The sequence below is a fragment of the Oncorhynchus masou genome, chromosome 18, assembly GCF_036934945.1.
Source record: "Oncorhynchus masou masou isolate Uvic2021 chromosome 18, UVic_Omas_1.1, whole genome shotgun sequence".
Classification (NCBI taxonomy): domain Eukaryota; kingdom Metazoa; phylum Chordata; class Actinopteri; order Salmoniformes; family Salmonidae; genus Oncorhynchus; species Oncorhynchus masou.
In genome coordinates, this window is record NC_088229.1 from 21410516 (window position 1) to 21432539 (window position 22024).

At 45.8% G+C, this 22024-nt stretch overlaps 1 protein-coding gene across 1 annotated transcript in view; it reads left to right on the top strand.

Moving 5' to 3' along the window:
* LOC135503647 (nucleolar protein 4-like) overlaps positions 1 to 22024 on the top strand; it is a 37816-nt gene that overhangs the window by 11881 nt on the left and 3911 nt on the right. Inside the window, exons 2-6 of the mRNA XM_064921800.1 lie at positions 3614 to 3769; positions 9290 to 9401; positions 10948 to 11057; positions 20165 to 20306; positions 21637 to 21923. Coding sequence (XP_064777872.1) covers positions 3614 to 3769; positions 9290 to 9401; positions 10948 to 11057; positions 20165 to 20306; positions 21637 to 21923 — 807 coding nt within the window. The remainder of the gene's footprint in view (positions 1 to 3613; positions 3770 to 9289; positions 9402 to 10947; positions 11058 to 20164; positions 20307 to 21636; positions 21924 to 22024) is intronic.

Here is a 22024-nt window from a genome sequence, read left to right on the forward strand (position 1 = left end):
CAGTCTCAGCAGTGCTCTGGACAGTGAGTGGGTGATGATACCAAGAGCCAGAAGCAGCAGCCTGGATCAGTGACATCTGTCAGGAGACACTCTGTTAGGCTAGCCCCAGACACAGACAGGCACCCAGCCTGTAGAGCTGGGATCTACATAGACACAGACAGGCAGCCAGCCTGTAGTGCTGGGATCTACATAGACACAGACAGGCAGCCAGCCTGTAGAGCTGGGATCTACATAGACACAGACAGGCACCCAGCCTGTAGAGCTGGGATCTACATAGACACAGACAGGCAGCCAGCCTGTAGAGCTGGTATCTAAATAGACACAGACAGGCACCCAGCCTGTAGAGCTGGCATCTAAATAGACACAGACAGGCACCCAGCCTGTAGAGCTGGGATCTACATAGACACAGACAGGCAGCCATCCTGTAGAGCTGGTATCTAAATAGACACAGACAGGCACCCAGCCTGTAGAGCTGGGATCTACATAGACACAGACAGGCAGCCAGCCTGTAGAGCTGGTATCTAAATAGACACAGACAGGCACCCAGCCTGTAGAGCTGGGATCTACATAGACACAGACAGGCAGCCAGCCTGTAGAGCTGGTATCTAAATAGACACAGACAGGCAGCCAGCCTGTAGAGCTGGTATCTAAATAGACACAGACAGGCACCCAGCCTGTAGAGCTGGGATCTACATAGACACAGACAGGCAGCCAGCCTGTAGAGCTGGGATCTACATAGACACAGACAGGCAGCCAGCCTGTAGAGCTGGTATCTAAATAGACACAGACAGGCAGCCAGCCTGTAGAGCTGGTATCTAAATAGACACAGACAGGCACCCAGCCTGTAGAGCTGGGATCTACATAGACACAGACAGGCAGCCAGCCTGTAGAGCTGGGATCTACATAGACACAGACAGTAGCACTGGACATCTCAGGAGAGCTGACCCAGTGGTGATTTTTCCTGCACCCTGTTTGAGTTGCTCCATATTCTTCTCTCCTGTGTGCTGATCCATATTACTCTGCTGAATCATACTCACTGTTCTCAATGCTTGAATAAGAAAGCCATCTTGTTAACATTCACACTACGAGCCCTGCATCACCTAATAGGGGGTTAGGATATTTTCAGATTTTCAAGACTATTATGTTCCAGATATATCTTTCCATATAGAACTGATACACACACGTGCATGTGTAAAGGACGTCACGCTGCTTGCTTAGTGAGTACACTCCCTCCCGATTGGGCTCACAGTTGGTGTGAACTCGGGACCTCTACTTTGCTAGCACACTTGATCGCCCTCCTGAAGTGTCTTACCAGTCGGCGCCACACTAAAAGCTAGCTATTTGTTGTCGATAGGGGGGACATTCAGGCTGAGGAGTGTGTTTCACACATCCCCATGTGCTCCATTCACCCCTTAAACTTACTCAGTAGCGACACCATCGTTGAGATGAAAGCAACTGTAGATCTGGGTCACGGCACCATCTGTAACGGAAGACAAGCTGTGAGTACCATTTCCTCCTAAGTTGGACATACCTGATGCGAAATTGTGACCTCTGTTTTGCTAGCACACGTGACCACCCTCCTAAAGTCTCTTACCAGTTGGCGCCACACTAAAAGCTAGCTATTTGCTGTCGCTAGGGGGGACACACATGCCCATGTGGTATACATGCATGTGCTCACACACCCCTTTACAAAAAAACCCACATGAAACAAATCACGTGAAAAATAAAAAATACATCTATATCAAATGAGTGAGACGTGGTTGTGGGACAAGAGTGAAGTTTCAGCATTTTTTCCCTCATCAAAAAAAAAGTTCCCACCTTTTACTATTTTTTTCACAGGTTTCTTTTTTATCACATCCAGCTACATCTGGTCTCCCATCCAGGAACCCTGCTAACCTTCAGAGGCAAACTTGTAGTGGGATGCAGGATACTATGTTTCTGGAATGAAAGTGCCAAAATGTGCAACTGGAAAAAAGGCAGCGAAAGCAAAGGCCAGTGTAACATAACCAAAGATGGGGAAAATTGCAGGAAAGAGGGAGACGTTTTATTTAATCATGTTATCATTTTAAAAAATCACTGATTACATTTTTTATGGCAACCATTTATATTTTATTTGTTCTCACATTTCGAAATGACTTCCTTGAAATGTTTTGTTTTTGCTATCAATATTTTGGTTTTTATGTTTTGCTTTCAATATCATTATTTTTGTTTGCAATAGTAAGAATTTTGTTATCGACTTCAGAAGTTTGCTTGATATTAATGGCACAAAAGTAACTCACTCACTAGAAGATTGCACCATATAATAACACTATTACGGCAATCCTTAATTGAAACAATATCAAAGTGTTTTCCCCACCACAGTTTCAGTAACAATCTGAGGGATGAGACTGGAGAAATGTCCTGCTCTCAACCAGTAGACTACACTATGGATGTCCATGATATCAAAATGATAGTTTTAAGCATGTTTTTAGGCTATGCAGTGGTTATTTACATCTATTTTGTTTCAAACATTGGAGTAAAACATTTTATATTTTGGGTTCTGATGGGATGTAACAGTTGAATTAAGCTCAAGAGGCATTTATACATTATATTCTTCAAGAATCAACGGGTACATATCATTCATTTATATGGATATAGCAACTAAAGATTACCCCTTTGACAGGCAGTGACCTTCATACAGCAGAACTATGTCGCCATTTGCACATGATCCATTAACCTACCCCCCAAACATGTATTCTGTCGACTGTTCCGCAAATGTCCCGCAAAATCGTTGCCTTGGCTCACCTTTGGGCTTTTTAGATGTGGTCACCTTAATTCCACCAGTGGAAACATTGCTACTGTTAACACCATCTTTTCACATGTATGGAGAATAACATTATTTCAACCAAACATGTGAATCTGTAATTCCACATGTCAAAGTGAGATTTGTTACACAGTTGGAGTTCTTACATGTAAAACGGAAAATTTGATTTTCACATTTCCAATTGAAATTCATGTGAGGTGAAAACATGTTATTCTCCTCACGTGAAAAAGTGGTGTTAACATGTGAACTCTAAATTTAATACATGTGGAAATGCAATTTGACATGTGCTTTTTTTTGTAAAGACACACACACACACACACACACACACACACACACACACACACACACACACACACACACACACACAGACACACACACACACACACACACACACACACACACACACACACACACACACACACACACACACACACACACACACACACACACACACACACACACAGAGACACACACACACAGAGACACACACACACACACACACACACACACACACACACACACACACACACACACACACACACACACACACACACACACACACACACACACACACACACACACACACACACACACACACACACACACACACACACACACACACACACACACACACACACACACACACACACACACAGACACACACAGAGACACACACACACACACACACACACACACACACACACACACACACACACACACACACACACACACACACACACACACACTGCTCACACACAGGCATGAGCTTCCACAGGCTGGGTACTGAATGTTTCCCTCTCTGTCTTCCAGTGTGCAGATGCAGGCTCGGCCCAGGACAGCTTGTCCCTGAAGAGGGTGGCAGTGGTGGAGGACTTCTTCGACATCATCTATGCCATGCATGTGGAGATGGGTGCTGACCTTGGTAGAGCACCTAAACACGCTGGCCAGAAGAAGACCTACAAAGCGGTAAGAAGCCGTCCTGCAAGTGATTTATTTTGTCCCTCCAAAGTATTTAGAAGGAAAAAAATCTATATATGTTTTGGGGGGGGTTAGTTGTTGCAAAAAACTACGAAAATCAACCAGTATTCTGTTAAGAATGAGTTTCATTTAGGAAATCTGTTCACCAAGTATTCACACAAATGAAAAAGAGACATATGTGATTGTGTCTCAATGTAATCAAGGTATGAAATTATTGTTATTTTCAAATACAATCTGTTTGGGGCTTAGTTGTGGTCAATTTGCAGTGTACAAGTTATTATAATTATGATACGGCTCCCTCCTCATCCGCACCGACAAAAATCGGCCCTTGGTTGAATCTAGTTGCCTACCCCTGCTAAAGACTGTACTAAAACATATTCTTCCAATTCTCTTAGAGACTGCCACATAAAATAGACATTTTATAGACTGGCTATTTCTTATTCATAGCATCAGTAGCTACTAAGGAAAAAAGGCATCCTCAACTGGAGACAAAAGTAAAATCCATATATACCACATAATCAACAGCATATGCATTCCTAGATTAAATTGTTCTATGGTGTATCTGTATTCACCCAGTCCTAGTGTATTCACCCAGTGTATTCAGCATCTAGTTAGGTCTGAGATGCCATGTCTGTGTCTGCAGCTGGGGGGTCTTTGTCTGTGTTGTGAGATAGTTTTTTGGAAGCATGGCTGTTACACCCCCCAGGGACCAGGGCCTTTTCTCCCTCACGCCTCTCGCCCCTGCCCCGTAGAGAGGTCCTGTCATGTCTCATAGTACGTACCCTTTTGAGAAGGCACTGAGCGCCATTGGGGCATAATATGAAGCTGTCACTGTGGCCTTCTGGGAAGTGCAGATTCCTCTGGGTGGCCTTTCCTTCTCCTCTGCCTCTGGGGGAAGGAGAGAGGGGGGTGAGCTGGGCACCCCTGCTGCCTTGCCATGGTCACATGAAGGTCGCCTTGTTTAGCAGGGAAATGCCAGGGGGGGCAGAGAAGCAGAGATAAACAGGGAAGGGAGCTAGAGCATGAGAGAGGGAAATATACAGCCTGGTCTGAAATTATTGGCACCCTTGATAAACACTGTATAATATAAATAATACAAATACTGAGCTATGTTGTATGATACAAAAAGTGGAAAATTATATTATTTTATACTAATACAATTGCTCAGAGAAAGAGACTTAGTTAAACAAGTAATAAGAACAATCACAAAAATGTGTTATGAGATTGGGAGAACACATTGGGAGGGATCTTAGACCATTCCTCCATATAGAATCTTCCCAAATCCTTGATATCCTTTATCTGCTCTTATGGACTGCCGGCCTCTTCAATTCAAACCACAGGTTTTCAAGTCTGGACACTGAGATGGCCGTTGCAAAATGTTGATTTTGTGGTCTATTAATAATTTCTTTGTGGATTTTGATGTGTCTTTGGGGTTATTGTTTTTCTGGAAGATCCACCTGTGGCGAATTTTCAGCATCCTGGCAGAGGCAACCAGGTTTTTGGCTAAAATGTCCTGGCACTTGGTTAAACAAGGGCCTCAAGACCAATGGAAGCAAAATAGCCCCATAGCATCAAAGTTCCATCACCATATCAAATCAAATCAAATCAAATTAAATTTTATTTGTCACATACACATGGTTAGCAGATGTTAATGCGAGTGTAGCGAAATGCTTGTGCTTCTAGTTCTGACAATGCAGTAATAACCAACAAGTAATCTAACTAACAATTCCTAAACTACTGTCTTATACACAGTGTAAGGGGATAAAGAATATGTACATAAGGATATATGAATGAGTGATGGTACAGAGCAGCATAGGCAAGATACAGTAGATGGTATCGAGTACAGTATATACATATGAGATGAGTATGTAAACAAAGTGGCATAGTTAAAGTGGCTAGTGATACATGTATTACATAAGGATGCAGTCGATGATATAGAGTACAGTATATACGTATGCATATGAGATGAATAATGTAGGGTAAGTAACATTATATAAGGTAGCATTGTTTAAAGTGGCTAGTGATATATTTACATCATTCCCATCAATTCCCATTATTAAAGTGGCTGGAGTTGAGTCAGTGTCAGTGTGTTGGCAGCAGCCACTCAATGTTAGTGGTGGCTGTTTAACAGTCTGATGGCCTTGAGATAGAAGCTGTTTTTCAGTCTCTCGGTCCCAGCTTTGATGCACCTGTACTGACCTCGCCTTCTGGATGATAGCGGGGTGAACAGGCAGTGGCTCGGGTGGTTGATGTCCTTGATGATCTTTATGGCCTTCCTGTAACATCGGGTGGTGTAGGTGTCCTGGAGGGCAGGTAGTTTGCCCCCGGTGATGCGTTGTGCAGACCTCACTACCCTCTGGAGAGCCTTACGGTTGAGGGCGGAACAGTTGCCGTACCAGGCGGTGATACAGCCCGCCAGGATGCTCTCGATTGTGCATCTGTAGAAGTTTGTGAGTGCTTTTGGTGACAAGCCGAATTTCTTCAGCCTCCTGAGGTTGAAGAGGCGCTGCTGTGCCTTCTTCACGATGCTGTCTGTGTGAGTGGACCAATTCAGTTTGTCTGTGATGTGTACGCCGAGGAACTTAAAACTTGCCACTCTCTCCACTACTGTTCCATTGATGTGGATAGGGGGGTGTTCCCTCTGCTGTTTCCTGAAGTACACAATCATCTCCTTAGTTTTGTTGACGTTGAGTGTGAGGTTATTTTCCTGACACCACACTCCGAGGGCCCTCACCTCCTCCCTGTAGGCCGTCTCGTCGTTGTTGGTAATCAAGCCTACCACTGTTGTGTCGTCCGCAAACTTTGATGATTGAGTTGGAGGCGTGCGTGGCCACGCAGTCGTGGGTGAACAGGGAGTACAGGAGAGGGCTCAGAAGACACCCTTGTGGGGCCCCAGTGTTGAGGATCAGTGGGGAGGAGATGTTGTTACCTACCCTCACCACCTGGGGGCGGCCCGTCAGGAAGTCCAGTACCCAGTTGCACAGGGCGGGGTCGAGACCCAGGGTAGTTACGTAGTAGTTACGAGGTACTTTTCTGCATATGCTTCTGTTTTTCAACGCCAAACCCACCATTGATGTGCGTGGCCAAAGAGGTCTATTTTCATGTCATCTGACCGTAGCATCGCCTGGATATCTCATACCTACACTGTACTGTAAAATGTGGTGTTGGGTCTTTGGGGCTATTTTGTTTCCACTTGTCTTGAGACCCTTGTTTTTTTCTTACTTGTTAAACAAAACGTCTTTATCTGAGCAATTGCAATAGTATAAAATAAATCATGTTGCCAATAATTTTGAACCTGACTGTATATGAGTCAGCTACACCTGAGAGAGAAAATGAGGAGGAGAAAGGCCCCAGTTCTGACTCCAGCCTGATATATCAAAGCAGAATACTGTGCATTCGGAAAGTATTCAGACCCCTTCCCCTTTTCCACATTTTGTTACGGTTCAGCCTTATTCTAAAATGGATAAATTAAAACATTTTCCTCATCATTCTACTCGCAATACCCCACAATGACAAAGCAAAAACAGGTTTTTCGAAAAACATAAATACTTTATTTACATAAGTATTCAGACCCTTTGCTATGAGACTCGAAATTGAGCTCAGGTGCATCCTTGAGATGTTTATACAACTTGATTGGATTCCACCTGTGGTAAATTCAATAGATTTGACATTATTTGGAAGGGCACATACCTGTCTATATAAGGTCACACAGTTGACAGTGCATGTCAGAGCAAAAACCAAGCCATGAGGTCCTGGTATTGTATTGTCCGTACAGCTCCGAGACAGGATTGCATCGAGGCACAGATTTGGGGAACGGTACCAAAAAATGTCTGCAGCATTGAAGGTCCCCAAGAACACAGTGGCCTCCATCATTCTTAAATGGAAGAAGTTGGGAACCACCAAGACTCTTCCTAGAGCTGGCCACACGGCCAAACTGACCAATCAGGGAATAAGGGCCTTGGTAAGGGAGGTGACCAAAAACCCGATGGTCACTCTGACAGAGTTTCTCTGTGGAGATGGGAGATGGGAGATTAAGTCCCCAAGAACACTGTGGCCTCCATCATTCGGGGCGGCAGAGCATTGGACTAGTAACCGGAAGGTTGTGAGTTCAAACCCCCGAGCTGACAAGGTACAAATCTGTCGTTCTGCCCCTGAACAGGCAGTTAACCCACTATTCCTAGGCCGTCATTGAAAATAAGAATGTGTTCTTAACTGACTTTCCTGGTTAAATAAAGGTCAAAAAATCAAAAAATAAAATCTTAAATGGAAGAAGTTTGGAATCACCAAGACTCTTCCTAGAACTGGCTGCCCAGCCAAACTGAGCAATCGCGAGAAAGGCCTTGTTCAGGGAAGTGACCAAGAACCTGATGTTCACTCTGACAGAGCTCCAGAGTTCCTCTGTGGAGATGGGAGAACCTTCCAGAAGGACAACCATCTCTGCAGTACTCCACCAATCAGGCCTTTGTGATATTGTGGCTAGATGGAATCCACTCCTCAGTAAAAGGCCCATTTTGGAGTTTGCCAAAAGGCACCTAAAGACTTTCAGACCATGATAAACAAGATTCTCTTGTCTGATGAAACCAGGATTGAACTCTTTGGCCTGACTGCCTTGCTTCACATCTGGATGAAACCTGGCACCATCCCCATGGTGAAGCATGGTGGTGGCAGCATTATGCTGTCAGAATGTTTTTCACCGGCAGGGACTGGGAGACTAGTCAGGATCGGGGGAAAGATGAACGGAGTACAGAGAGATCCTTAATGAAAACCTGCTCCAGAGCACTCAGGACCTGACTGTGGTGAAGGTTCACCTTCCAACAGGACAAGGACCCTAAGCACATAGCCAAGACAACGTAGGAATGTCCTCGAGTGGCCCAGCCAGAGCCCGGACTTGAACCCGATCAAACATCTTTGGAGAGAACTGAAAATATCTGTGCAGCAACGCTCCCCATCCAACATGACAGAGCTTGAGAGGATCTGCAGAGAAGAATGGAGAAACTCCCCAAATACAGGTGTGCCAAGCTTGTAGCGTCATACCCAAGAAGATTTGAGGCTGTCATCACTGCGAAAGGCGCTTCACCAAAGCACTGAGTAAGGGTCTGAATACTTATGTAAATGTAATATTTGCAACAACAAAAAATGTATCCTGTTTTTGCTTTGTCATTATGGGGTATTGTGTGTAGATTGATGGGGAGGAGAGGGGGCGATTTAATCCATTTTAGAATAAGACTGTAACGTAACAAAATGTGGAAAATGTCAAGGGGTCTGAATACTCCAAATGCACTGTAAATAGATGGTAGAGTCAAACGGTCAGGGCTTCGGCAGTAGACAAGAGAGAGAGAGAGAGGTTGTTGCAGTCCTTGAGGGAGGATTCCTTCCTCATTCCTCACCATGCCACATAACACAGCATTAACATAATCATTGATCCCAGGCTTTAATAACAGTTCACGCCTCCTTTGCTCCTGTCCTTCCTGACCTGTGCTTTGTCCTCTGACCTTTCCCCTGGCACAGATAGCGGAGACATATGCCTTCCTGCCCAGGGAGGCAGTGACACGCTTCCTAATGAGCTGTGGAGAGTGTCAGAAAAGGATGCACATCAATCCCAACACTGCAGAGTTTAAAGGTATCTAACTTCCCAGTCAGTCAACTGGTTCCTTTTTATTAATTTACTGTATATATTTATTCAGTCATTAAATCCTTGTTTGAAAAGAAAGGCCTCTTTCAATTTGATATCTATGTGAATAGCAACAATGCCAAATACTTTTAATGCATCATTATAACATGTATCACCTTCTTACTGCCTTTGATTAAATATTAATTGCAATGCTACCACAAATAATGAAATATTAAATTGACTGCTAGTACATTTATAGCTCCATATTCGTTGTGTTTCACACCCTCAACTCAATGTCCAATATGTCGTTTAAATATATCTTAGGTCTCTGTGTATGTTTCGTCAGCCAATTAAAGGTGTGGACTTTGGTTGAAAGCAGAGGCCATCAAGTGATGCAAGAAAGACCCAAGAGGTCCTAAATTATGAAAGAGATGTTCCAAAAGAAGTAGCATGGGGTCCCTCTAGTGGCCATGGTGGGGAACACAGACGGCTTCCTATTTAGTTTACAGCATAGTCGTCAAACTCATTCCACGGAGGGCCGAGTGTCTGTGGGTTTTCACTCCTTCCTTGTACTTAATTGATTAATTAAGGTCACTAATTAGTAAGGAACTCCCCTCACCTGATTGTCAAAAACCTGCAGACACTAGGCCCTCCATGGACGGAGTTTAACGCCCCTGGTTTACAGCATTAGAACAGCAGTCCATGACTCCAGATCAAATCAAATCAAAGTTTATTGTCACGTACACAGGTTTGCAGGTGTTATAGCAGGCGCTGCGAAATGCTTATGTTTATTGGCTCCAACAGTGCAGTAGATTGTATCTCAAATAGAATACAAAATAAAAAAGAGAAATCAAAACAAAAAATCAAGAAATATAGAGTCCAATTAACAATCCAGAGTAGATATATTAGAGTGAGCATGTGTCAGAATCCAGAATATAAACATGTGTTGTGTATAGACAGTATACCATTTGCAAAAGAAATATTAGGATATGCTATTTTGAGAATACAGTATATACTGTACATACACAGTGAGAAAACAACAGTATAAAACAGAATATGAAAAAAAGGCCACAGTGCCTACTGGTTGTCATTATTGCCTTTTAATCAGAGACTGCTTCTAATTAAGATCAGAGAAACCAGAGAAACCAGATCAGATGAATGAACTCTCTGGTCAAAGAAAACCAATAGACAGTGCAGGGGAGTATCAGAGCCCAAAGGGCACGTGGGAGAAGTCAAAAAGCTCTAATGGCATGTCTGTTTGGTTTTAGCCATGAGAGTTTTGTTCAGTTAAAGTGGTACAAAAGAGATCATACCTGGCTTGCTTTACTTGATTGTTTGTTTCGAAAACATCTTACTGTATCTATCTCTATGTCAGTGGAGGCTGCTGAGTGGAGGATGGCTAATAATAATGGCTGGAATGGAGCAAATGGAATGGCACCAAACCATGTGTTTGATTTATTTGATACCATTCCACTTATTCCGCTCCAGCCATTCCCACGATCCCGTAATCCCCATTAAGGTGCCACCAACCTCCTGTGCTCTATGTTCTGTACAGAAAATGATCGACCAGCATCCCTGGTCCCGGACCTCATTGACTACAACATGCCCCTGACGGCCACCTACCTGAAACAGATGAAACTACAGTGCATGACTGCCAATGAGCGGGTAAGGCATAGTGTGTGTGCGCGTGTGTGTGCTTGCATGTGTGTGAATGCTGAGCTGTGTGTGTGTGAGAAAGAGAGAGGGGGAGAGAGAGAAAAAGAAGAGAGAGTGACAGTGGTGTGTGTGGGGGGGGCTGATTGAGAGAAATCATCAACATGTTTCACATATCCACAACTTTCTATTGCTTTGTGAGTTGGAGAGACACTGAGAGGTTTACATCCTCTGGAACCGGAGGACCCACTCAACTGTCATTTTTTGCAAAAATAGAATCACAGATAGACTCAGTTCATCATCTTTGTCTAGAATTTCCCATTCAGCACAAGGCATAGGCCTACTAGAAATTATAAAAAAGTGCGAACATTTTTTTTAAAGATGCAGAGGTGGGAATCAACAAATTAACCAAACAAAACATAGGAGGAAGCAGCAGATTGACCAATCAAAATCTAAAGACACCAAGAGATTAGACTGTATGCCACTGTAGGATACTGAACTCACTGTACTGTGATAGTGACATCAGAGGCAACGCTCCGCCTTGTTCTCCTCCAACACTGGACTTCAATGCACACCCGTGCAGTAGGATTTTTGTGAAATCACCGGAAGGATAGAAGTGTTGTTGACAAAGAGAGGAAGCATGTATTATACAACTTGCTGTTTTTTATTTAGGTGAAAACCAGAACCCTATCTAGGTAAGAGCTATTCCCTGTGCTTAAAACCATGTTTAGTAATGTGTATTTTACACATTTATATTTATTTACAATATTGACAATAATTTGATCCATTGGCTAGTAGAAATATTATGCCTACTAAACATATTTTTCAGATATTGTAGTGATGCAGCTCACTGTCAGTTCCGTCTTGAATGAATCTCGCCTTTGCGTGCCCAGATGACATTATGACCGCAGGGAATGTTAGTTTATGTCATCATGATGTCACTTTTCACAGCTTTTGTTTGGAGATTGTGCATGTTGTTTAGACATGCATAAGTGGCTAAATTAATCTCTATATCTCTCTGCCACTCTCTCGATCTCTCTCTCTCCCCTCTCTTCCCCTCCTCTCCCTCTCTTTATTATGTTATGCATCACTAATAGAGCCTTCGGTAAATGCCTCAGTCCTCTACAGAACCCTCAGAGGGGTGTGTTTCCTCAGGAGGATAGCAGTGTATGCTTAGTGCTTATTGTACTGTACTGTATGTGTGGGGTTCTGCCAAACGCATTCTCTTGCATTCATGATATATGCAAGGTTTTTATTCAGAGGCATTAGCAAGTGTATTCATAAATTAGCTAACCCCATCGGCAAAACCCCTGGCCTGGAAAGAGCAGATTTTGTTTTCATCATGCATATAAACCAGGCTGCTTGTAAATTGCCTAAATTACCAGATTAAGTTAGCGAGATCAGGCGGAGTAACCACTTTACCAAAGTATTGGTCATTCATTCTACAAGAGGACCAAAAGCATGTTGATTGGTGCCGACAAGACAACACTGAGATGTTGACAGAGACAATATCAAATATGTAGGTATTGTGGAGGGTGTTTCTCTGTGTTGGGTTGCTTCTCTGTGACTAGGTACTCCAGTGTATTGCAGAATGTTACATTCAGAGTTGTTGTCCTCCCTGTTGGTAGAGGTTCAGTAGCAGGTAGCCTGGTGGGTAGGAGCATTGGGTCAGTAACCCAAAGGTTGCTGGATTAAATCGCTGAGCCGACAAGGTAAAAATCAGTCTTTCTCTTTCTGAGCAAGGCAGTTTACCCCCAACGACAACTGCTCCCTGGGCGCTGATGAGGCACTGATGAGGTGAATGTTAATTAAGGCAGCCCCCCACACCTCTCTGATTCAGAGGGGTTGGGTTAAATGCGGAAGATACTTTTCAGTTGAATGCATTGTTGTACAACTGACTAAGGACCCTTTCTCCCGCTATATAATTAAACAATGTTCAGCACCAGCATCGTCGTAGTCTGTGTGTTTGTTTTTTATTTTCCTCAAGCTCTGGCAACTAACCCACTCTGGTCCACTCCTGTCTATGTTCCGCTATAGTGAGCATGTTTGAGGTTTCTTCTTTCCACAGTTAAAAATAGCAGTACTGCAAGACACATTATTTAACAGGGAGATTTTTTCCCTCATTCTTACCCTTTTGCTACCAAAGTTCCACAGTGGTGTTGGCAGTGTCGGGAGAAAATGGCGTTGGCTAAACTGTGACTGTGTACAGTGCTTTCTATTGACATTTGTAATAATGCATATTATTATGTGTGTTTGATATGTGTACTGAATGCTCGCTCACATGAAAATAGTGTATGTGATTTTACTCCTGTAGTCTGTTGCTCTCTACAAGTTAGTGTGGGAGAGGTGGGAAAATGATTGTTATCGATCAATAATAACAAACTTCCTGGCATTGACAACGTAGATGGAAAGCTAATGAGGATGGTAGCTGACTCCATTAACACTTCTATCCGTCGTCTTTAATGTGAGTCTAGAGGAAAGCCTTTGTCGACAGGCCTGGAGGGAAGTCAAAGTCATTCCGCTATCCAGTGGCGTTTTTAGCTTGTATGGCTCCCTGGGCGGACCAAAAAAAAGCACCATTCTGCACTAACTATTATTTTTATTCAGACATTTGGAACAACACAAATCAATAACCATAATATTTAAAACTATATAAATATTTAAAAAATATATACTAAAATAAGACTCATAAATATCAAAAAGAAGTAACAATGACAAATAGAAACACATTTGTGTTGATTTGGCACTCGAGAATCAATACATTACCCATCCCTCAACACTATCAATCAAGAGTCAAGACTAAACCAATTCACCTTGGTGGTGGGCGGACTGGCTTTATATTATTCTTAACAATTTCGCTCAAACCATAAAAAATATGCAACAATATGTCTGTGAATGTCACAATCGCCTGGAGTGGTGAGTGCAGAGCCAATTGCAGAGAGCAGAGGAACTGGGGAAACCATCTTTATTGGATTCCCAAACGAATGGCCAAAACAATAGGCGATAAATAGAAAGAAAAATAGTCCGACCCAACACAGGGGACAAACGGACAGGAACACAAACACACACACCCTGACTAACAGAACACAATCCCGCCTAACAGGCTTAAATAGACATGAATCAAGAAACAAAATAAGAGACAGGTTCAACCAATAAGACCAAACAAACAGAAAAGGAAAAAGGGATCGGTGGCGGCTAGTAGACCGGTGACGACGACCACCGCCTGCCGCCCGAACAGGCAGGGGAGCCACCTTCGGTGGGAGTCGTGACAGTGAAACTATATATTCACAGTATTATAAATTAATTGTGATTTACAGTGGGGCAAAAAAGTATTTAGTCAGACACTAATTGTGCAAATTCTCCCACTAAAAAGATGAGAGGCCTGTAATTTTCATCATAGGTACACTTCAACTATGACAGACAAAATGGGGGGGAAAAAAATCCAGAAAATCACATTGTAGGATTTGTAATGAATTTATTTGCAAATTATGGTGGAAAATAAGTATAAGTTTGGTCAATAACAAAAGTGTATCTCAATACATTGTTATATACCCTTTGTTGGCAATGACAGAGGTCAAATGTTTTCTGTAAGTCTTCACAAGGTTTTCACACACTGTTGCTGGTATTTTGGACCATTCCTCCATGCAGATCTCCTCTAGAGCAGTGATGTTTTGGGGCTGTTGCTGGGCAACACAGACTTTCAACTCCCTCCAAAGATTTTCTATGGGGTTGAGATCTGGAGACTGGCTAGGCCACTCCAGGACCTTGAATGCAACTCATTCTTTGTCCTCCAAACATGACGAGTTGAGTTTTTACCAAAAAGTTATATTTTGGTTTGATCTGACCATATGACATTCTCCCAATCTTCTTCTGGATCATCCAAATGCTCTCTAGCAAACGTCAGACGGGCCTGGACATGTACTGGCTTAAGCAGGGGGACACGTCTGGCACTGCAGGATTTGAGTCCCTGGCGGTGTAGTGTGTTACTGATGGTAGGCTTTGTTACTTTGGTCCCAGCTCTCTGCAGGTCATTCACTAGGTCCCCCCGTGTGGTTCTGGGATTTTTGCTCACCGTTATTGTGATAATTTTGACCCCATGGGGTGAGATCTTGCATGGAGTCCCAGATCGAGGGAGATTATCAGTGGTCTTGTATGTCTTCCATTTCCTAATAATTGCTCCCACAGTTGATTTCTTCAAACCAAGCTGCTTACCTATTGCAGATTCAGTCTTCCCAGCCTGGTGCAGGTCTACAATTTTGTTTCTGGTGTCCTTTGACAGCTCTTTGGTCTTGGCTATAGTGGAGTTTGGAGTGTGACTGTTTGAGGTTGTGGACAGGTGTCTTTTATACTGATAACAAGTTCAAACAGGTGCCATTAATACAGGTAACGAGTGGAGGACAGAGGAGCCTCTTAAAGAAGAAGTTACAGGTCTGTGAGAGCCAGAAATCTTGCTTGTTTGTAGGTGACCAAATACTTATTTTCCACCATAATTTGCAAATAAATTCATTACAAATCCTACAATGTGATTTTCTGGATTTTTTTTCTCATTTTGTCTGACATAGTTGAAGTGAACCTATGATAAAAATGACAGGCCTCTCTCATCTTTTTAAGTGGGAGAACTGGCTGACTAAATACTTTTTTGCCCCACTGTATTTGGTAGCATTTCGTAGTGTGACTGATTTTACTAATTGCTTTAGCACTGTACAAAGCTAGAGGTGCTCTTTTTGATAGATTCCCCTGCTCATTTCTCTGTAAACAAAGGGCACTCAACATGTACTGCACTGACACAAGAAATTGAAAATTGTCACGTCCTGACCTTAGTATTCTTTGTTTTCTTTGTTATTTTGGTTGGGTCAGGGTGTGACATGGGTGACATGTGTGTTTTGTCTAATCTAGGGTGTTTTTGTACTGTAGATTTATGGGGTTGTTTCCATCTAGGTGTTTATGTAGGTCTATGGTTGCCTAGATTGGTTCTCAATTAGAGGCAGGTGTTTATCCTTGTCTCTGCTTGGGAACCATATTTAGGCAGCCATCTTCTTTGGGTATTTCTTGGGTTATTGTCTATGTTATGTTGCATGTTAGCACAGTTTTTATATAGCAGTCACGTTCGCCTTAATCGTTTTGTTGTTTTTGTTTAAGTGTTCTTCGTGTTCTTCATTCAATAAAGAAGAATGCATTCACACCATGCTGCGCTTTGGTCCCCTCCATACGACGATCGTGACAGAATAACCCACCAACAATGGACCAAGCAGCGTGGTAACGGACAGCAGCAGCAATCAAAGGACTTCTGGACTTGGGAGGAGATTGTGGATGGCAAAGGACCCTGGGCACAGCCAGGGGAATATCGCCGTCCCAAAGCAGACCTGGAGGCAGCGAAAGCAGAGAGGCGTCGGTATGAGGAGGCAGCACGGCGGCGCGGCTGGAAGCCCGAGTGGCAGCCCCAAATATTTATTGGGGGAGGGCACATGGGGAGTGTGGCGAAGTCAGGTAGGAGACCTGCTTACCGTGGAGAGAGAGGGCGTTGTACCGGGTAGGCACCGTGTTATGCGGTGGAGTGCACGGTGTCCCCGGTGCGTGTGCATAGCCCGGTGCGGCTCCTCGTATTGGCCGGGCTAGAGTGGGCATCGAGCCAGGCACCATTAAGCCGGCTTTACGCATCTGGTCTCCAGTGTGTCTCCTCGGGCCGGCATACATGGCACCAGCCTTACGCATGGTGTCCCCGGTTCGCCTGCACATTCCACCTCGCCGCACTGGCCTGGCTACGGGGAGCATTCAACCAGGTAAGGTTGGGCAGGCTCGGTGCTCCAGATCTCCTGTGCGCCTTCTCGGTCCGGTCTATCCGGTGCCATCTCCACGCACCAGCCCACCAGTGGCAGCCCCCCGCACTGGGCTTCCTGTGTGTCGCCAGAGCCCAGTTCTCCCTGTTCCTCTGCCCCACACTCGCCTTGAGGTGCGTGTCCTCGGTCCAGTACCACCAGTGCCGGCACCACGCACCAGGCCTACAGTGCGCCTCGTCTGTCCTGAGCCGCCAGAGTCTCCCGTCTGTCCTGAGCCGCCAGAGTCTCCCGTCTGTCCTGAGCCGCCAGAGTCTCCCGTCTGTCCTGAGCCGCCAGAGTCTCCCGTCTGTCCTGAGCCGCCAGAGTCTCCCGTCTGTCCTGAGCCGCCAGAGTCTCCCGTCTGTCCTGAGCCGCCAGAGTCTCCCGTCTGTCCTGAGCCGCCAGCCTGGATCTGCCCGAGCCGTCAGCCAGCCAGGAGCTGCCCGAGCCGTCAGCCAGCCAGGCCCTGCCAGAGCCGTCAGCCAGCCAGGCCCTGCCAGAGCCGTCAGCCAGCCAGGACCTGCCAGAGCCGTCAGCCAGCCAGGACCTGCCAGAGCCGTCAGCCAGCCAGGAGCTGCCAGAGCCATCAGCCAGCCAGGAGCTACCCTTCAGTCCGGAGCTGCCCCTCAGTCCGGAGCTGCCCCTCAGTCCAGCGGGGCCCTTTAGTAGGGTTGTCAGTCCTAGGTTGGCGGCGAGGGTCGCCATTCCTAGGAGGCCTCAAAAGTGGACTAAGACTATGTTGGAGTGTGGTCCAAGTCCAGCACCCAAGCCGCCGCCGTGACAGAGGCCCACCCGGACCCTTTAGATTAGGTTTTTGCGGCCGGAGTCCGCACCTTTGTGGGAGGGTACTGTCACGCCCTGACCTTAGTATTCTTTGTTTTCTTTATTATTTTGGTTAGATCAGGGTGTGACATGGGTGATATGTATGTTTTGTCTCATCTAGGGTGTTTGGACTGTCTAGGGGTTTTGTAGATTTATGGGGTTGTTTCCATCTAGGTGTTTACGTAGGTCTATGGTTGCCTAGATTGGTTCTCAATTAGAGACAGGTGTTTATCGTCGTCTCTGATTGGGAACCATATTTAGGCAGCCATCTTCTTTGGGTATTTCATGGGTTATTGTCTATGTTATGTTGCATGTTAGCACAGTGTTTATATAGCGGTCATGTTCGTCTTAATCGTTTTGTTGTTTTTTGTTTAAGTGTTCTTCATTCAATAAAGAAGAATGTATTCACACCATGCTGCTCTTTGGTCCCCTCCATACAACGATCGTGACAATAATAAGAAGATTGTGGGAGCTGTTCTGTGAGATTTCAGTGCAGCCTTTGATAATATTGACCATAATCTGTTGAGTAAATTGCTTTTTTTATGTAAGCTTCTCAAACATGTAAAGTGTGTACTGCAAGGCAGCTCTACTCTTCTATTTTACCAATGACCTGCCACTGGCATTAAACAAAGCATGTGTGTCCATGAATGCTGATGATTCAACCATATACGCTGTCACGCCCTGACCACCAGTGCCGGCACCATGCACCAGGCCGACAGTGCGCCTCGCCAGTCCATAGCGTCCGGCTACAGTACCCAGTTCAGAGCGTCCGGCTACAGTACCCAGTCCAGAGCGTCCGGCTCTAGTACCCAGTCCAGAGCGTCCGGCTACAGTACCCAGTGCAGAGCGTCCGGCTACCGTACCCAATTCAGAGCGTCCGGCTACAGTACCCAGCCCAGAGCGTCCGGCTACCGTACCCAGTCCAGAGCGTCCGGCTACAGTACCCAGTCCAGAGCGCCCGGCTACAGTACCCAGTCCAGAGCGCCCGGCTACCGTACCCAGTCCAGAGCGTCCGGCTACCGTACCCAGTCCAGAGCGTCCGGCTACCGTACCCAGTCCAGAGCGTCCGGCTACCGTACCCAGTCCAGAGCGTCCGGCTACAGTACCCAGTCCAGAGCGTCCGGCGACAGTACCCAGTCCAGAGCATCCGGCGACAGTTTACAGACCGGAACCTCCTACGACGGGCCACAGACCGGAACCTCCCACGACGGGTGACAGTCTGGATCCCTCCGGTCCGGCGCCGCCAGAGTCTCCCTCCGGTCCGGCGCCGCCAGAGTCTCCCTCCGGTCCGGCGCCGCCAGAGTCTCCCTCCGGTCCGGCGCCGCCAGAGTCTCCCTCCGGTCCGGCGCAGCCACTCACTCCAGACTCAATCATCAGTCCAGTGGCGTCCTCTAGTCCGGCGCCGCCAGAGTCTCCCGCCTGTCCGGCGCCGCCAGAGTCTCCCGCCTGTCCGGCGCCGCCAGAGTCTCCCGCCTGTCCGGCGCCGCCAGAGTCTCCCGCCTGTCCGGCGCCGCCAGAGTCTCCCGCCGGTCCGGCGCCGCCAGAGTCTCCCGCCGGTCCGGCGCCGCCAGAGTCTCCCGCCGGTCCGGCGCCGCCAGAGTCTCCCGCCGGTCCGCCGCAGCCACTCACTCCAGACTCGACCATCAGTCCAGTGGCGTCCTCTAGTCCGGGTTCGGTGGTGAGGGTTCCTGCTCCAGAGACATTACGTAAGTGGGCCGAGTCAGAAGTGGAGCGGGGTCCACTTCCCTCACCAGAACCGCCACCTCGGAGTTATGCCCACCCAGACCCTCCCATATAGGCTTAGGTGTGCTGTTGAACAAGTTGAAGAGACTGTCATGGTCAAAACATAGAGATTCAATGGTTGTAAAAATGGGGAGAGGTCTGTCCGTAATGAAGAGATGCTCTGATTTTTGGACACCACACTCTACAAACAAGTCTTGCAGGCTGTAGTTTTATCTTATCTTTATTATTGTCCAGTCATATAGTCAAATGCTGCAAAGAAAGACCAAGTTAAAATGTAGCTGGCCCAGAACAGAGCCGCTTTTGCTCTTTATTGTTATCAGACATGCCACCAGGGGTGTTGAGAACAAATTCAAGGATACGTACAGTATTATACAGAGCCAGGAGTGTATGGAACTCCCTTCCATCTTATATAGCGTAAGTGAACAGCAAATCTGGTTTTAAAAAAACGAATAAAGCGACACCTCGCAACATGTATGTGTAGCTGATAGATGCCCTCACACACACACTACATGTTAATGTTTTGAAATGTATATTAATTGTATAGTCTCTAGTCTGTAATGTCTTGTTCGTTATGTCGGACCCCAGTAACATTAGCTGTTGCCATTGGCGTCGGCTAATTCGGATCGTAATAAATTAAATACAATCAAATCTTCAGCAGCCTATTCAATCGTCCTCAGGGACGAAATCCTAATTTGAGAAATGTCTAAATTTTCTCTTTCTCTCTCTCTCTCTCCTCAGGATGAAAGTTCGGTGAGCAGTGAGGACATGGATATGGCTGAGCCCACGTGGGTCTCTGCTGAGCGTCCCCCTGTCCCTGAGCTCAGTCCCCCCAATGGAGGGATGGTACACAGCCCACAAGCCGCATTGAAAGAGGAAGACGGTAAGCCTTTTTGTGTGTTTGTGTGTGTTTTTGTGCGTACTGTATGTTTGTTTGTTTACAGTATGTCCCTGTTTTCATTGGTTGAGTGTGATTTGGGATGTACAGTCGTGGCCAAATGTTTTGAGAACGACACAAAGATACATTTTCACAAAGTCTGCTGCCTCAGTTTGTATGATGACAAATTGCATATACTCCAGAATGTTATGAAGAGTGATCAGATGAATTGCAAAGTCCCCCTTTGCCATGCAAATGAACCGAATCCCCCAAAAACATTTCCACTGCATTTCAGCCCTGCCACAAAAGGACCAGCTGACATCATGTCAGTGATTCTCTCGTTAACACAGGTGTGAGTGTTGACGAGGACAAGGCTGGAGATCACTCTTTCATGCTGATTGAGTTTGAATAACAGACTGGAAGCTTCAAAAGGAAGGTGGTGTTTGGAATCATTGCTCTTCTTCTGTCAACCATGGTTTCCTGCAAGGAAACACGTGCCGTCATCATTGCTTTGCACAAAAAGGGCTTCACAAGCAAGGATATTGCTGCCAGTAAGATTGCATCCAAATCAACCATTTATCAGATCATCAAGAACTTCAAGGAGAGCGGTTCAATTGTTTTGAAGAAGGCTTCAGGGCGCCCAGGAAAGTCCAGCAAGTGCCAGGACCGTCTCCTAAAGTTTATTCAGCTGTGGGATCAGGGCGCCACCAGTACAGAGCTTGCTCAGGAATGGCAGCAGGCAGGTGTGAGTGCATCTGCACGCACAGTGAGGCGAAGACTTTTGGAGGATGGCCTGGTGTCAAGAAGGGCCGCAAAGAAGCCCCTTGGACTGCTAAAGACAGGGGTAAAATAATTTTCTCTGATGAATCCCTTTTCCGATTGTTTGGGGCATCCGGAAAAAAGCTTGTCCGGAGAAGACAAGGTGAGCGCTATCATCGGACATGTGTCATGCCAACAGTAAAGCATCCTGAGACCATTCATGTGTGGGGTTGCTTCTCAGCCAAGGGAAGGGCTCACTCACAATTTTGCCTAAGAACACAACAAGAAGTTTCCTCCAGTTTGGTGATGAACAATGCCTTTTCCAGCATGATGATAACTAAGTGCCATGGGAACAAAACATCAATATTTTGTGTCCATGGCCAGGAAACTCCCCAGACCTTAATCCCATTGAGAACATGTGGTCAGTCCTCAAGAGGTGGGTGGACAAACAAAACCCCACAAATTCAGACAAACTCCAAGCATTGATTATGCAAGAATGGGCTGCCATCAGTCAGGATGTGACTCAGAAGTTAATTGACAGCATGCCACTCGCTTGCTTGCTCTCTCTCTCTTTCAGATGACGACTCTGAGAGTGCCAACGGACTGCCATCCCTGACCCCCCTGGAGGCAATGGTTGTGGGCAGTGTCCCTTCAGATGGTGTGGCTCCATACAGGGAGGTGACTGAGAACGGGGTGAGTGCTCCCCTGGACTTTAGCACCACCACCTCCTCCTCTTCCTCCTCAGAGGACCAGCAACCAGTCAATCTGACTGACAGACTGCTGCCTGTGGGGAGCCCTGTTGGGACGCCCTACTCTGCTGACGCTACGAGGAAGTCCCCTGGGAAACCAGACTACGGCAACAAGGTAAGGACAGAAAATCCATTTGAATATGGTGTTGTGGTGATAGCCACACCAGATGTTTTATTACAACTTGAATGCTGTTTTGTGTCCTTATCTGTGGCAAT